The following is an 18,379-nucleotide window of genomic DNA, read 5'->3' on the forward strand; positions in this document are numbered from 1 at the left end:
TAATAGGTATTCCGTACACATTGTGTTATTTATTAAATGTATGATGCTGTTATGTGTTTCTGTTTACGCCAAATTCTGCCTCTACCATCTGAATATCTCATCAGAAATCCAGACTCATCAGACCAGGCGACGTTTTTACAGTCTTCAACCGTCCAACTTTGGTGAGCTCTTGCAAATCATCGCCTCTTTGTCCTATTTGTAGTGGAGATGAGTGGTACCCGGTGGGGTCATACTGGACGTTTTTCCCTTTCCACTCCATTCTTTGTAAACCCTAGAAATGGTTGTGTGTGAAAATCCCAGTAACCGAGCAGATTGTGAAATACTCAGACACCAACAACCATTGCTTAAATCCCATTTCTTTCCCATTCTGACATTCAGTTTGGAGTTCAGGAGATTGTCTCGACCAGGACCACACCCCTAAATGCATTGAAGAAACTGCCATGTGATTGGCTGATTAGATAATTGAACAGGTGTCCCTAATAATCCTTTGGGGGAGTGTATTGTATTGTAACCTTGAATTGAAGAGCGGCGAGATCAGTGTGGTGGAAATGAACGGCGCACCTCGACGGTTAACAGAATAAATTGGAAGGACTGTAAGAGGGATTCAGAGAGCGTTGCGGATCAGACGGGGAGAGAGGCGAGTTATTAAATTGTCCGGCAGAACCAGACCTCGCAAAGTGCATCTCTAATGAGTTCCTCATCTTTAACCAAACCTTCAGATGAAGCCCATTGTTACCAACCTCTCTCTCTCTCTCTCTCTTAATCTGTGTTAATGAAGCCCAAATCAAAGGCTGAAATGTCCAATAGTGCGCGCCTGACCTCAGTGGTGTTCAAAACTGTATTACAGATGACAGACTCGTGTGTGTGTGTGTGTGTGTGTGGTGTTCTCTCAGTGTGTCGCCCACAGGGCTTGTGTTCAGGATGCAGTGAATGATGCAAACACTTGCATGACTTCTGTGTGGGCATGTGCTTTAATGCAGCGTTTTGACAAACTTATTTATTTTTATTTTTTGCTCATTCATTTGGGTAATGCAATGGGTTACAAAATTGTGATACTCATTATAAAATCATCTTGTTGAAAATAACATGTGCATTTACTTTTGAGCTACATGTTCTCATTACTCTCTCTCTCTCTCTCTCTCTCTCTCTCTCTCTCTCTCTGTTCCCTCCAGAATCGAGGGGTTTTGCTTAGATTGCAGTTCTTTTTCTCATCAAAAGTGATATTTTTTGCTATGGACTAGTGTTTACAGACATGTTTGCATGCTACTGTACAGTATGTAGGCCGTACTAGGAAAATGCATTGGCAAAATATGCATTTTTATTTCTTTATATATTTTTTACCACACTAAAATTTTATTTGGACTCATGCTGTGGATTTTATATATATATATATATATATATATACGTATATATATATATATATATATATATATATATATATATATATATATATATATATATATATATATATATATATATATATATATATTTATATATATATATTACATTACATTACATTGTTATATTATTTTAAAAAAATTATAAAATTAGAAATTATATTTTATATTTATAGAAATTATATATTATATTAATAATATAAATTAGAAATAATATAAATTAGAAAATGTATATTATACTATGCTATATTATATTATTTTTTAAATGTATTACATGTTTCTATTTAATGCCTTTTTAACAGAATGCACTAGATATATATTTTCCCTGTCCTTGATATTATATTATATTATTAAATTATAAAATATTATTTTTTAAATATGTAAAAAATGCAATTAAAATATATATATTATTTTATAATATATTATATTATTATTTAAAATATATTCAATTTTTCTATTTAATACCTTTTTAACAGCATGCACTAGATTTATACTTTTGCCTGTCTGTTACATATTACTAATTTTATATTATAATGTATGAAATTCTTTACTTTAATGAAGGCTCCCTGTTGTCAGACTGAGACTCTCTCCGTCCAGAATCGAGGTGTTTTGCTGTTTTTTCTCTGTTGCCCACAGTCATGTTTGCAATGCAATCGTATATCGGCCGTTCCATGAAAATTGCATTGGTGAAGTTCACAGTGCGCTCCTCGATCTCCAGGGCAGAGCAAATCCAGCAAACCCCAGACTCACAAATAACAACTATAACCCGATTCTGTTCAAATGCCCGGATTTATTTGTTTTTACCCACAGTATTTTGGCATTTCTAAAACATAAATCTCAGGGTGAGCCGAACGAAGTGTTTGTCCCGCTGTGCACTTTAATTTCCATCATTTATTATGATATTTTTGTCATAAATGCCATTTTTCTAAATCTCATTTTTCATAATCATTTGTTAACAAACAAGTATTCATTACTTCAATGAGCTCATTGTTTCTGCCTTAAATTATTACATGCATTTTTAAGTTATGCATTTTTACCTCTGATATCAGATCACACATTATATGTAGACTTATATGTACGATGTGTGTTGTGAAAAGCGCTACACAAGTAAATGTGAATTGTACTGAATCATGCTCATGCACTAAAGTTTTCGATTAGAAAATGCATGCACCGTGCACGTTTAACAAGCGATGCATTGAAAAACTGTTCAACCTCAACACTTCTTGTTTTTCTATTTTCAGTTGTATTGATATGAGAGAGATATTTCAGACCAGATCAATGGATAAATGGGTTGCTGTAGAAGTAAAGCAGTGCGCTCTGCATTCAGGAGTGTGTGTATTCGTATCACACAGCGGGTGTTATTGCAGTGGTGCGGTTGCAGTGTGTGGGCTAATCCTCGGCTGGAGTGTGTGAGACGTGCACAGCTTTCCCTCTAGCAGAGTCGAGAGAGAAATGCTTGTCTTGGTTTTCTCGGTTGATTTAAAGTGACTGTAACTCAAAAGATGTTTCTCACCTATTGGCAGCTCCAGAGTAAAAAGCGTCTGGTGTTCTCATGTCATGCAATATGCATCAACGATGGCTCTGGATAGGGCCTTATTGCTTGTGCTTTTTACAAGCGTTTCTCTAATAGCATGTGCAGGACAACACCTCGGGAATTGATGCTTTATGTCCAAAGAACACTTTCTGGAAATCGAACAACTTTCTGCGGTTATGGAGTTTACATTGCTCCAATAATGCTTTATAATATAATACTTTCTTTTATATTTCTTTATATACTCCTAAAACGTCAAATATTGAAGCATGGTCAAAGGTGACGCCTTGGGGTGAGAATGCGTTGTCAGAGAACGAACACGTCTCAATATTCCTCATTATAATAATTAATGCGCAGAATAAAGGGGCGGGGCCTGGGTGAGTTAGTTAGTAGTGTGTTAAACTGGGGGTTATGGAAAGAGGCGGGATTTCCCAAAATCGACCAATCACAACGCACTGATCCAGCCGACCAATCAGAGCACAGTGTGCTTTTCAGAAGGAGGGGCTTCATAGAGACAGGAAGTAAACAGAGCGTTACTGACAGACTGGGAAGAGAGGAGTCGCAACAATGGAGGATATGAGGAGAATAATGCATGCAAACCTGTTCTAGAAGAGCCTGAACACTAAATCAAAGACTTTGATAAAAAGTATGTTTTATTTAATCCTGTTTTTTTTTTTTTAAGATAACATATGAAGAGTTCAGACGCAAAAGCCTCTAAATGCCATTTGAAATTTTCTTCTTTAATGATGATTTTTATCAAACTTGTATATTTAAGTTCAGTAATGTCACTTAAATAACAATTAATAGGTAATTATCATTGCCATTTAAGTGAAATCACTGAACTTAAATATACAAGCTTGATAAAAAAAATGATCATTCTAGAAGAAAATTTCAAATGGCACTTAGAGGCTTTTGCATCTGAACTCTTCATATACACTTTCAAGCTGTCATGTTGATAAGCAATGGTAAAGTCAGTGTGATTTGGTGATGGGAATTACAACAAAATGCAGTTTTACACAAAAACATTTACAAAGTTTATATTCCCACTTCACTGAAACTCCCGCTGCATAATTTGCAGAATAACCTTTTAGATATTAGTTTTAAATTTGATCGTGTATCTTCGCTGATTACGTCGTAATGCTAGATTAATCGAGTGGTTAATTCCCCTCATGAGTGTTTTTGCTGAAATCTCAAATAAAATGAAAACCTCATAGTTTTGATGTCTTGTCAAGCCAAAGCTTTAATATTCTCGGCGCACCGAATCTGCCGAGGAGAAGATGAATCATTCGCAGTGAATATTCTCACACATCTTTAGAAAACTTAAAATGAATTTGTTGTTGTTGACCTTTTTAAAGCCTGTGTGGCCGTAACTGACTGCTGTATTGAACATTAGTTGTGGTTGAATATTAAACCGCATCACATGTTGATGGTTTAGTGTGACTGATGTCAAGTAAAGGATGTTTTGTGTGTACTGTTCCTTTAAGAGGATGTTCTGGGATCTGTCATTAATTCAGCACCACAGACAGCTCTTGACTGACCTGTGTGTGTGTGTGTGTGTGTGTGTGTGTGTGTGTGTGTGTGTGTGCGTGCGTGCGTGCGTGTTTGTGAGTGAGTGAGTGAGTGAGTGAGTGTGTGTGTGTGTGTGTGTGTGTGTGTGTGTTGAGTATTAGTTTTATTAGAGAGAGGTTAAGAGAGAAGTTGGCTCTCTCTCTCTCTCTCTCTCTCTCTCTCTCTCTCTCTCTCTCTCTCTCTCTCTCTCTCTCTCTCTCTCTCTCTCTCTCTCTCTCTCTCTCTCTCTCTCTCTCTCTCTCTCTCTCTCTCTCTCTCTCTCTCTCTCTCTCTCTCTCTCTCTGTGTGTGTGTGGAACAGAAGTGGTCCTAACCTACAGATGGCGGAAGACTCCCTCTAACATCCCACCGTTGATTAAATGTACCTTAGGGGGGGCTAAACATAGATAAATTGGACACTCTCCCACTTTTAATGAAGTGCTGGAATGGACTGATTATGATAATGCAAAACATAAACCGATGCATCGGCTTCAGTAGATGCAGTGCAAATGCGTTAATGCATAAAAGTGCAAGTTTATGCTAAACTAAAGCGTGTTGTGCATTGCATGCAGTGTTTAATGACAAAGCACTTTTTTTGAATGCATGCATAAGTGCATTTATTAGAATTATGCGTTTTACACTTTATTCAAAGGTGTCCGTTCTACTGTGTAATTATAGGGTTAGTTGCATGTAATCACTATAGTAACTGCATGTAACATGTTTAACAAGGACTCTAAAATAAAGTGTTTCTGGCATTGCTTTTGCGTTGTGAACATTTTAAATAGCCTAGTAATGTGTCCAAAAGCTACGTGCAAAATTACATTTCAGGCACGTATAGGCTAGTGACCGTGCTGTTTCTCTTTGTCTATTAGGTGCTTTTGTTCAGAACAGTTGTAATAGTATTGGCAACTACTTGTAAATGCAATTCAAAACGTTATAATCCGGATTGAGTGTGTCGTTCGATGGCAGTTCTCCGAGTGCATGCATGTTTTTACTAATTACATTTAAAAACGGAAACATGTAAAGCGTGCAGTTGGCAATCCGTTTCATGTTATCCTGCATGTGATCAATGACGATGCCCCGATGTCGCCGACTGCATGCATTCACTTTTTCAAGCGTTCAGACGAAGGTTGATGCGACTCTGCATCGTTTAAACAGTAACGCGTGCGCGCGCGGCGACTCGTTGTGAAATGCCGCGTGCATGAGAAGCGAATGCATGCGTTCATTAGAGATGCACTGAAAGCGGCATGCGCTGTGTGTAAGTGAGCACTGACTGAGGAGACTCGTATGAGGAGTACAGAGAATACTTTGTGCCCCTGTTGGCGAGATGGTTGAGTCCTCGTCAAGGTTCTGCTGCTGTTGGTCTCCTCATACATCCAGCGCTGACTGACTCCAGATCAGTCTATCTCTCTCTCCAGCGCGAGGAATGCCCGTTTCTGCCGGACACCTGACAGTATGAGAGCAGATGATGATGATGGATGCCGAGGATTTTTAGTGCTTTCGAATAGAGGATTTATCAGATGCGCTCGCGCCTCCACGATGACGATTAAAACTGGATTTATCATTGGGAATATAGTGTTGTGCTGTGTGCTGTCGTGTGCTCAGGGTAAGTGCTGCTGGTCAGGATCTGCAGGTGTTTCTGGATCAGATCAGGAAAAACGCAAAACCAGAGTTTACAGAGCCTCAGTTCCATATCTGTGCAATGCTGAGCACACCTGCATCCATATGCGTTCATATGCGTTCTCGAGTCGAGTGCATCACCACTGACACTGATGGGGATAAAGCGCGTGCATTTGTGCATTTGTTCTCGTTTTGTCCCGGTTCTCAACTGTGTTCTCATTTCATTCTCAGTTCTCATCAAAATCTAGAAGTGAACAAAAGTCTATCTATCTATCTATCTATCTATCTATCTATCTATCTATCTATCTATCTATCTATCTATCTATCTATCTATCTATCTATCTATCTATCTATCTATCTATCTATCTATCTATCTATCTATCTATCTATCTATCTATCTATCTAAATTCGTACATTCTCTCTCTCTCTCGATATTAATGCATCATGTTGCATTTTTGTATTTTGGAGTGACTAATTGTAAACGTAACATACATTACATTTAAAGATAAAACATGTGATTTTAATGTATTGTAAGTTTCTCCTAAGGATTTTTGCCTATTCAACAGTATAGATTTACAGTAAAAATTGCCTCCATTTATGTTTAAAGGGGCATTTCCACAATTCCCTCCATGCATGTGAATCATCACATTTGTTCATAATTTATTTAAAAACTTTTTTTTTTTCTTCCTAAATTTCTTATCAGGGCATTTTATATTGCACATGGCCTTCCACATGTATTATTATTGTCATCAGTAAATTTTACAGTATTGCTCAAATAAGTTCATATCATAAAACTGAATGACGCAAGGACCTGTAAAATATACCATGGCATGCCAGCCTTGTAATACTCTTGTCACATCATATATTGTATTTAATCATATGGAGGATTTTAGTGAGAGTTGGGTAAATCTGCGATTTAGAGATGGATTGAGTTCCTGTAACATTAGCAGTTGCCCCTTAAAATGCTCCATTTGACGAAGCATTTATTTCTATTTCTCCAGTTACTCTGACAGCTCATTTTCTCCGGTTTCTCTTCTCATACTGTATGAAAGAACTGGTCTTATTAATCTTGTTAATGAAGTGCACAGTTCAGGATTCCTGCAGGGCTTTGCTTTAATGAAAAGCACAGGTTGCACGGGTCTTGTAGAACAGGACAGCAGGCGTGATTGATGCTCTTCATATGTTGTTTATGCATTAGTTTTATAACTGGCAGACCAAACCTCACAGAGAGACTGCCCGTCTGTAAAACTATAGTGACATCATGAGATCCTGGATGTCAAATAATAAACTGCATTTTGATAGATGTGTTTGTTTAGATTGCACAGTATGCAATCCTTCTTTAATTAACACCAGTCTCGTTTGACGTGAGTAAAACATCCCCCATGCACGCTGCTGTTTAAAACCATTTCTACTTCCAACAAACTCGAGTGTTTAGTGACTCAGTCTAATGGAAATCTAATGGAAACCATAGAATGAAGTTGTGCTGCCGCAGCACGACATCAACATTAGCCTCCCTCGTATCAGGCTTTCGTGTGCTAAACAACAACAGCAGATCATTGTGCATGCGAAGTTATGTAGGTAAATGTCATTCAGGGCAGGGATTGAAATGCCGTCGCATGATTACTGTAGTTCAGCTCTAAGATCCGCGCGATTCATCATAATGTCACATTGGTAAATAATGGAGCTCTTTTCATGAATGCAAATATTCAGTGGCTTTCTTCTATCCACAGTGTTTCGACACGAGGCCGCGGGAGTTGCAGTCGCGGCTTTGAAGTTATTTCTCATATAATGTCCTTGGCCAAACAACAGCGCTGCCTTCCTTCAAGGCTCTCTTGATGCATTTTTAATAAGAGGCGCTTAGAAAATTGGGCTGTGTGTGTTGAATCGGGAGGCCAATCAAATAACTTTTCATCTCATTTGATATTATTGATCTGGTCCCACTCGATCGGGTTGTGGGCTGGTAATTTGAACAGTTTGAGATTGAGTCTCTACATGTGGCTTTCATTTGCTCGACTGGAGGATGACCTTGATCTCTGGTTTTTGGGTTTAGTTCATGCATTATTTAATATTTACTCACCCTCATGTTGTTACAAACCCCGTTTGCTGTTTATTTTTTTAATAATCTTTAGGGAGATCTTTTCCAGAACCCCTACAACTAAAACAAAACCCACGATAAGCCTCACAAATCTCATTCAGATTGGTTTCAAAAATGTCTGGCGTCATGGTTTGACATGCTGAAAGGAGAATGAAATTTGTGCATGCATGTGAAGATTGTCTCTGCAATACTCAACACTATCTCACGACCAATTCGTACGAATTCGACGCATGATTAAAAAGTGTCTATTTCGTACTAATTTTTACGATTTGTCTAAACCCACGTGATGGTTAGGTTTAGGGGCGGGGTAAGGGGTAGGTCATTCGTACGAATTCATACGAATTCGTAAAATATGTACGATTTAGAAAAATCGTATTAATTCGTACGAGTGAGGTCGTATGAATTGTTATGTCTCAAAGCTACACTGTGAAACTATGTTTTTAAAGTGCTCCTATGTTTTTAAGTCTCAATACAGTAGTTGGACAACCAGACTTGACACTTACCGCAAATCCACCGCGGCAAAAATAAACCAGCCGTATTTCAAAGTCGTTCGCGAAATGACCACCAGGCGGCGCAAAGGGACATTTAGCGAAAGCAAAACGTAATTATTTAAATGTAGCCTACATTTTAAATAGAATATAGCAAACTTTTATAGCAGAACATTTTATGAATCAAAAGTTAAAATAGGCCTATCTCGCAGTGAAAATAAATTGGGCGATTTCAATGACGCTGTTGAGGAATGCGAAGATTGAAGAGCGCTTCTCTGACTGCTGAACAAATGAACTTCTGGGCATTTCTCAGCGAGAAAAGTTGTGGTCGAGTGGTAGAACTTAGGTTTCAATCATTTTGATGACACTGTTTCAAATCCCGAATAAACATGGTATTTATAAAATTACCAATTCCATTTTACACTAAGTAAAGGAACAAATCTCATCCAACAGACTGACTGAATTTACATCTTCAAAAGCAGTTATGTTTAAAAAAATAGAAAATAAAACTTAATGGGGTTCCATGTAGAATTTTTTTTTTTTTTTAAACATAACGTTAACCAAGCAAAGCAAGGTGCGATTTGCCTTTGGGGGATTTCCCCTTCCACAGTAATCAATGTATAAATAGCCTAAATAGACAATATCATATATATATATATATATATATATATATTAAATATGATTAAATAAAATTAAACGAATAAATAGGCCTAATATAACTAAAATGATATAGCCTAAACAAAAACGAAATGTAAAAAAATATATATACATAAATGTTTAAAAAGTAATGAATTATTAGGGCCAGATTTTGATAAGCCTAACTGAACTTTTGCGCAGCGCACACTATTAAAATTTAAATTGGCTTAGGCCTATATCAACACAAAAAAGATGTAAAATTAAACGAATCAATTTATAATCATATAAATAAAAATTTGGCTATATAGGCCTACATCAAAGTGTTAAATTAAAAAAGTAAATTAACTATTAGGCCACCAGACTTATAACAGAACTTTTGTGCAGAGAGCACGTGGATAACAATTTAAATTGGCTCAAACTTAAAAAAAAGAATTGCTTTCCTTATCTAGCTTTCCTTATCTCCTTATCTGGTGTAGGTTTAGGGGGGAGGGGGTGGGGAGTTCGCCCGTATTATACACCAAAAAAGTGCACGCGAAAAACGCGTACCATATACATGCAAAAACTGCTTTTGGGTATAAATACCACGAGAAATGACATTCGTGTTATAGAGCTGGGAACTCCCGCCCCTTCAGCTAGCCCCGCTGGACCACTAGGTTGAAAAATCGTCAATGCAAGTGAATGAGAGAAAATTATTATTTTCTAATCCCTTTTGAATTTTGCAATGAATGTAACACATGTTGTCTGTGAATTTTTTATATAATGTTTCGTGTAAATAATGCTACAATTTAACGGGTAGAATTTTCATACGGTTAGACTTTGTGTGAGAGCACTTTGTGGACTACAACTCTTTCGACGTGTTTGATAGCCTATACATCACCCCCACTAGCACACGGATCCCGCTAAACATGCCTGTGTCTTTGGTGCACTTCACCGCCTTTTTTCAGGGAGAGGACAAACTAGTTGAGGTGGTGAAAACCGTGAGTTGTGGAGGGAAAATGTGTTATATGTGGCGACGTCACATATGCGACGTGTAGTCTTTCTGGTTATGTCTATTCCACAACTGCTAGCCAAAGAATCACACAATAGCTGTCAAACTCGTTACATGAGAAATTATATAAAAAATTCACAGACAACATATGTTACATTCATGGCACAATTCAAACAGGATCAGAAAATAATTATTTTCTCTCATTCACTTGCATTGACGCTTTTTCAATCTAGAGGTCCACTCTGAGTTTTACGGGTGGGCGGGACTTACCAGCTCCCTGCCCTTCCGGTCGACCACCATGGGACCTTATTTCGGAAAAATATTGAATGGTAGTCAATGGCGAGAGACAACAAATATTTTGATCTCGTTTGAATTGTGCCCTGAATTACACATATGATGTTTGTCAATTTAAAACATACATTTTAAAGTAAAGAAAGTTGCAGTTTGATGTAAAACCGTTGAGGTATAAGACTGTGAAAATACGTAATTACAAAGACTACAAACCCCAAAGGCGCACATTTTCTCTCAATGAATGAAGCTAACTTTACTGAGGCTAACGTCTGTCATTGTTTCTACAGTCTTACGTTATAATCGTAACGTTACGCCGTCATACCCGAGTGTTTTATACCAGACTGCACACACACGAGCAGCGGATCTCGTTTCGCTTCCTGGGAGATGTAGTTCACAGAGCGATTTTCACATAAAACTAAATGTTACTCTTTTGTTGAATGACTAACTGCGACGTTTTTGACTTTCAGAATTATCTTTTAAATCGACAAACATCATATGTGTAATCGAGGGCACAGTTCAGACGGAATAAAAAGATAAGTTGTCTCTCGCCATTGACTACCATTCATATTTTTTCCGAAATAAGGTCCCATGAGCCGGAAGCGGAGGGGCGGGCTAGATACGAACTTTCTTGTCGGAGATAGCGCGGACACGCATTTAAAACACACCGCGATCGGGCATATCGGAGAATAACGCGGACACGCATTTAAGATTTAAGATATGTTGCTTTTGTGTCGTTTTTGAAGCTTGACAGTCATATGAACAATAACAGCAAGAGCACAGTTCTCACATTTCTATTGTTTTAAATGCTTCAACATCAAGCCTCGTAATCAGAGCTTTTCTGTCGAGAGCTCGTCGAATAGCAAAGGAAAACCCCGAAGATTTCTGCTTTATCCAGTGATGGACGGTGGAGGTCCGAGGACGTGATCCGTAGCGCTCATCGATGCTTTAATTACACACTCAGATGCAAACGAGAGCACAAGCTCGAGATGCGGCAGTATTTCAGGAGTCCATTATGTAGTTACTGTAAAAAACAAGCTTTCTCATCCGTCGCAAGAAGTGAAAGTGTAGAGCTATAAATGGATGTCAATAACATTATTTCTATTTGGTTTAGAAGGAGTTTAATGAGAAGTATTTGATTTCAGGCTTCAGAGTTATTCTACTGATTTTCTTTTTTATACCAGTTTTGTGGGCAGCAAGGGCACATTAAATTGATCGAAAGTGACAGTAAAGACTTTTATAATGTTACAAAAGATTCTATTTCAAATAAATGCTGTTCTTTTAAACTTTATATTCATCAATAAATCCTGAAACTAAAATGTAATACAGTTTCCACACAAACATAAAGCAGCAATTTAATAAGCCTTGTTAATGCTAGCTAATAAAAATACAATTTATTGTTTGTTAGTTCTCAGTGCATTAACTAATGTTTATAAATGCAATGATTTTAACGTATTAGTAAATGTTGAAATTAATTAATGCTGTAGAGTTACTAAGGCCTATGTTAATAATGAACCTTATTGTAAAGTGTTACCAATCTTTATTTGTTTATGTCTGTTTGGACACAATGGCATAGATTTATGCATAAAGTTTGGTGAAACTCCAAAAATATGGTGCAAAAGTTCATTTATTTCAATAATTCAACTTAAAGGGTGAAGCTAATATTTCAAGCCTTTATTGTTATAATGTTGATGATTATGGATTACAGATATGAAAACCCCAAATTCAAAATTAAAATATTGTGAAAAGGTTTTCTATTTCTCTGAGTGAAAATAGTGGAGAAATGAATCGAATCATTCAAGCAGACGGCACTTTAATTGACATTGTGATCCATCATCAACCTCTCGTCCTCATCAGAGATAATTGACTTGAAATGTTGCTCGGACGTCAGATTTGTCTTGTCTATCCGGCCGACTTTAATATGCGCTTCAAATATCATCTTTCATTCAACTAATGAGTGTATTAGGCAGTCTGTTCATCTACTACTGCGATTTAACCACTATTTTTTCTTCAAATAAGTTATTTAAATAATTAGTTGTTAAACGTGCAAACTCGTCATCTTTTGGTGAAATTCCCTGTCCTGTTGTTGAATTTGCCTGTTCATTTTTTCAGGCTGTCTGATGTTATATAACATATACCAGTCAAAAGTTTTGGATCGGTAAGATTTTTGAATTAAAAATAAAATAAAATTAAAAAAATGGTAATATTGTGAAATATTATTCTAATGTAAAATATCTGTTTTCTATGTGAATATACAGTAAAGTGTAATTTATTCCTGTGATTTTCAGCATCATTACTCCAGTCTTCAGTGTCACATGATCCTTCAGAAATCACTCTAAATATGAGGATCTGATGATCAAGAAACAGTTATGATTAATATCAGTGTTGTACATTTTTATTTCAGGATTCTTTGATGAATATAAAGTTCAAAAGAACAGAATTGATCTGAAATGGAAAGCTTTTGTAACATTAACGTTAGGGGTCAGTGAGATCTTTTATTTTATTTTTTTAAGGGGAAATAAATAAAATAAATTTATGGAAGCTTGGTTCCGCCACTATAATAAAAAATAAATAAATTATTGCGACTTTTTATCTCACAATTGCGAGATATGAAGTCAGAATTGTGAGAAATGAAGACAGAATTAAGACTTTATATCTCACAACTCTGACTTTATATATCGCAATTCTGACTTTATATCTCGCAATTCTGACTTTATATCACAATTCTGACTTTATATATCGCAATTCTGACTTTATATCACAATTCTTTCTGACTTTATATCGCAATTCTGACTTTATATATCACAATTCTGACTTTATATCACAATTCTGACTTTATATCACAATTCTGACTTTATATCGCAATTCTTTCTGACTTTATATCGCAATTTTGACTTTATATATCGCTATTCTGATATTATATCGCAATTCTGACTTTATATCACAATTCTGACTTTATATCACGCAATTCTGACTTGATATCAAACAATTCTGACTTTATATCACACAGTTCTGACTTTATAATGCGCAATTGTGACTTTATATCTCACAATTCTGACTATATCTCACAATTCGGAAAAAAAAAAGAATTGTGAGATAAAGTCGCAATAACCTTTCTTATTTTTCATTGTGTGGCGGAAAGAAGCTTCCATAGAAATCAATACTTTTATTCATCAAGGATGAATTAAATTGATGAAAAGTTACAGTAAAAACATTTATAATGTTACAAAATTTTAAATTTTTAAATTACAAAAATTTTTGTTACAAAAATGCTGTTGAAATTTCTATTCATCAAAGAATCCTGAAATAAAAATGTAAATAATAACTGTTCTTTTCAACACTGATAATAATAATCATAAATATTTGATCATCATATCATCATATTAGAGTGATTTTCTGCTGAAAATTCAGATTACACTTAGAAAACAGTTACGTTAAATCGTCATAATATTAAACGATATTACTGTTTTTTGTATTTTCAATCAAATAAATGCAGCCTTGGTGACCAGAACAGCCTTCAATTAAAAACATAATAATTTGTAAAAAACATTTTTTTACAGATCCAAAACTATTGAACGGCAGAGTACAAAATCATTTATTAAGTTGGCATTTTTTTTGATTCAAAAACCTGTGCCGTAAAGATGTTTAAATCTGGAGTTTGCAGGTGTTTTATCATCCACTAGGACTAGGTGAAAATCATGCTTAGAAAAGTATGAATACATGGCCTGATTTCAGGATATTAATTTTGTAACCTAAACCATGTGTGGCAAATGTTAGAACAAATCCCTAGACCTAAGCATGAGTGACGGTAGTGATGTTGTCTCTCTCGTCTCCTACCTGCTCTTCTCTTCACATTTATCTTCTGACGTGCGTTTCTCAGAAGACTCCACAGTCTTTTGTTTTAAGCTCTGAAAGTCTCGCTCGGATGCACAAGCTCTCGGTTATCAGGCGTGATTGACAAACGCACTTAAGTTCATTACACAAACCCTGTGAAGCACTGTAAAACACTGGTCTTGGAAAGCAGGCGTTCCCACACACTGAATAACAGATGGCAGACCTGGGCCATCGTAATTATCATTCACTGGTTTATTAACCCGATCTGGGCCGGCAGGATCGTGGAAAGAGAGGAGCTTCTGGTAATTGACACTGATGATGTTTGATTAGTTGCTTTAACTCTCCTCCGAAGTCCCGTCGGGTTTGCAGTGTAATGATAATATCCGCATTGTTTGTGTTCCCTTCAATAATTCAGGCGTTTTTGATTCACATCACATCATCTGTTCATGTCCAGCGATTGCTTTCTGTCAGAAGGGATTACCTCTGATCACTGGCTTAGTGCTTTCTTCTCGTCTAAGTGAACTTAATCCACTTTTATTGCCTCTTTGAATATTTCCTCAAAGTGTCTCAGACTTGGGAGATCTTTGTCAGTTAGACATGGGAGAATTATAATCCTTAAAAATGGAGCTTGTATTAATATCTTCTGCGATACAATAAAATTTGTTAAAGTGCCCCATTGTGCTTTTTCAAACGTTATTTTCCATGCCGCGTGTGAATGTAAAAGATCAAAGTGCACGACTAATAAAGTTATCGTCTTCTAAAAGAAGTAAGCAATTCCAGTCTCACTTTCTGTTACAATGTAACTCATTTGCATAATGCCAGCCTGTGGTTTTGATTGGCTGAACAGCGTCTCTTAGCTCCGCCCTCTAACGCTGTAGTGTGAAGAGTTCGGCTCGTGTTGTTCGTGTCGAGGAGACGCTGTTTTCTGAGATTAACACGGTAAAACACACTTTATATCACTGAGGGAACGAACATTTAGCTTCCGACAGTCGACCAATCACTTCAGACTGGCCAATCAGAGCAGAGCAGCTCTCAGAGAGGCGGAGTTTAGAGAGACTGAATCTTCAAACGAACCGTTTCAGACTCTTGATCACTGTATGTTTGAGAAGATGAACATGTTTTTTAAACTTGGATGCATTTAAACTTGTTGTAGGAGACTCAAAAACATTAGGATCTTTAAGAAAGCCATACAGGTTTGGTGTAAAGTCTAGTTGATAGAGGTGAAGTTCGCTATGGTTATCGCTAATGTATCGTAAAGCATCACATATCATCCAAATGCATTTTTGACTGCAGCATTCACCTCCTAAAACAAACATCACCTTAATGATCTAGAACAAATTCAAGTGATCTTGACAAAAAACCCCAAGCACATATCTAATGTCTACAGTGCTGATCTCCCAGTAGAAATGGAGAAAATAATTTACGTAGCATTTAGAAATTGATTGACTTTTTTCAACCTCTTAGTTTTGAGGATGTTTTGTATGTGCATTAAAAAGGCTTTTTCCAGACTTAGCTGTTATAGCATTTAAAACTTAACATGCATTCTTAACTCTATTAAGCCTGACAGATGAAATACGTTAATTTGTTGAATTTTTTGACAATGTGTATTTTGTTTAGTCAATAATTATATCCCTTAAAACTCATCTTTGATCACCAAAATGACGTATTTAAAAGTTTTTTCCTGTCTTAAAATATCTTGAATGTAACTCGACACCCTTGCCTCATTTAGTATGCGCGGTTCTATGAATATGCAAATGAGCCCCGCCTCCACTCACTCACTCAGATATCCACTAATTGTTGATCTGATTGGTTACAAGGTGGTTTGTGACGTCAGAAACACCACATACACACATAAACAACATTAAAAGCTGGGGTTTCACCATCACCACAGGGGGACTTTTACTATCATTTGATACATCAGGCTTTATCTGATATAGTGAGAATATGGAGCTGAGCAACAATATGCAGTTTTGTATGCATTTATTCCAATATTAGGCAGGTTCCCGATATAAATGAAGTGGTATCTGACTCTCGAAATGATCCCCATGAGGTGACATGTTGCATTCATTTCTTGTAAATCTTGAGGAAGTGTGTTAATGTTGATTTGTTTGGAGAAGCTACTATAGTTTTTGAGGAATTAAACTATAGATAAAAGAGTGTGTGTTTGCCCTTTTCCCGGGCTTCAAAGGGCCATCTCTGTGCTTTGATCAGCCGGACTCATGTTGCCTCATCCACAGACTAACTCTGCCACTAATCAATACTGGCTTTCGATTCCAGCGCACAGCGCCGCTGATGGTTTGTTTTCAGATGTAATGAAGAGTCTTAAACAGGATTGTCGGGTTACTGAGACGACCCCCGGCTGGGTGTCACGGCTCTTATGACAGAAATGATTGATCCACATCATGTCGAATGGTTTCTCTGCTTGTTAACACACAGTATCAGGTCTGAGGGCTAGTGATGCTGATGCTGATGCCGACCGGTTATTCTCCCGGCTAATCCTTGAGGAGTGAAGTGGGACACTTCAGCGGCCAATAGAATCACACATAATATAATGACTTGTTTTCAGACAGGTTTCCTGAACACTGACACACACACACACACACACACACACACACACACACACACACACACACACACACACACACACACACACACACACACACACACACTCACACACACACACTCATGCACACTCATGCATTCATTTAGTAACCAGAACCCATCCATCCGTCATTATCTCTCTCCATCCATACATCCATCATTAACTCTCTCATCCATCCATCCATCCATCATTATCTTTCTCCATCCATCCATCCATCCATCCATCCATCCATCCATCCATCCATCCATCTGTCATTATCTCTCCATCATCCATCTGTCTATCCATCATTATCTCTCTCTCATCCATCCATCCATCATAATCTCTCTCATCCATCCATCCATCATAATCTCTCTCATCCATCCATCCATCTGTCATTATCTCTCTCATCCATCCATCCATCCGTCATTATCTCTCTCATCCATCCATCCATCATTATCTCTCTCTCATCCATCCATCCATCATAATCTCTCTCATCCATCCATCCATCCATCCATCCATCCATCCATCCATCCATCCATCCATCCATCCGTCATTCTCTCATCCATCAATCCATCCATCCATCCATCACCCATCCATCCATCCATCCATCCATCCATCCATCCATCCATCCATCCATCCATCCATCATAATCTCTCTCATCCATCCATCCATCCATCCATCCGTCATTATCTCTCTCTCTCATCCATCCATCCATCCATCCATCCATCCATCCATCCATCCATCCATCCATCTATCATTATCTCTCTCATCCATCCATCCATCCATCCTTAAGTGGAGATCAAGGGTATTATATAATAAAGTAATAAATAATATAAATATAATTATATAAATATTATATATAGAAATCATTGACTTTATGTTGTTCCAAACTCATATCCTTATTTGCTGTTTGTTGCTCTTTTCAATCTTTAAAACTATTCATCCATGAGCCAAGCAGATTTAAAGGAGCTTGGTGGACAGTGTGTGTGTGTGTGTGTGTGTGTGTGTGTGTGTGTACTCTACACACTGACCCTTTCCAGAGCCCAAACCTCTTTTCTCATCTGTCTGCATGCATGAAGCATATTCCTCAAGGAATTTCCTTTCTCATCTTCCAGACGCAAGACGGGCGTTCTGAACTCCAGCTTCTGGAGCTTGTCGACTCCGATTCTTTTCTGGCCATCTGGTTATGTGTGGAGAAATAAGATTGAGGTCTATTGTCATCTCTGTTCTGCCTCTCCAGTGGCAAAACAAATTGATTGAGCCCTCGTGTGTGTGTGTGTGTGTGTGTGTGTGTGTGGACTGGTGGAAATCGCCACGCCTCACATTCTAATATCAATGAGATTTATGTGTTTAGATGCAGTTCATATGACTGAC

The 18,379-nt window shown here is 37.2% G+C and overlaps 1 protein-coding gene across 4 annotated transcripts in view; it reads left to right on the plus strand.

Annotated features, from left to right (window-relative positions):
• Positions 1 to 5,882: 5,882 nt before the first annotated feature.
• Positions 5,883 to 18,379, plus strand: part of csmd3a (CUB and Sushi multiple domains 3a) — a 310,494-nt gene continuing 297,997 nt past the window's right edge. For all 4 annotated transcript variants that reach the window (XR_016145833.1, XM_089118090.1, XM_089118092.1 and 1 more), the window contains exon 1: positions 5,883 to 6,081. Coding sequence is in view for 3 of the 4 variants with exons in the window: in XM_089118090.1 (XP_088974216.1) it covers positions 5,931 to 6,081 (151 nt within the window). In the remaining variant the exon portion in view is untranslated. The remainder of the gene's footprint in view (positions 6,082 to 18,379) is intronic.

Source organism: Pimephales promelas, chromosome 12 (genome assembly GCF_988280905.1).
Source record: "Pimephales promelas chromosome 12, fPimPro1.hap1.1, whole genome shotgun sequence".
NCBI classification, from domain to species: domain Eukaryota; kingdom Metazoa; phylum Chordata; class Actinopteri; order Cypriniformes; family Leuciscidae; genus Pimephales; species Pimephales promelas.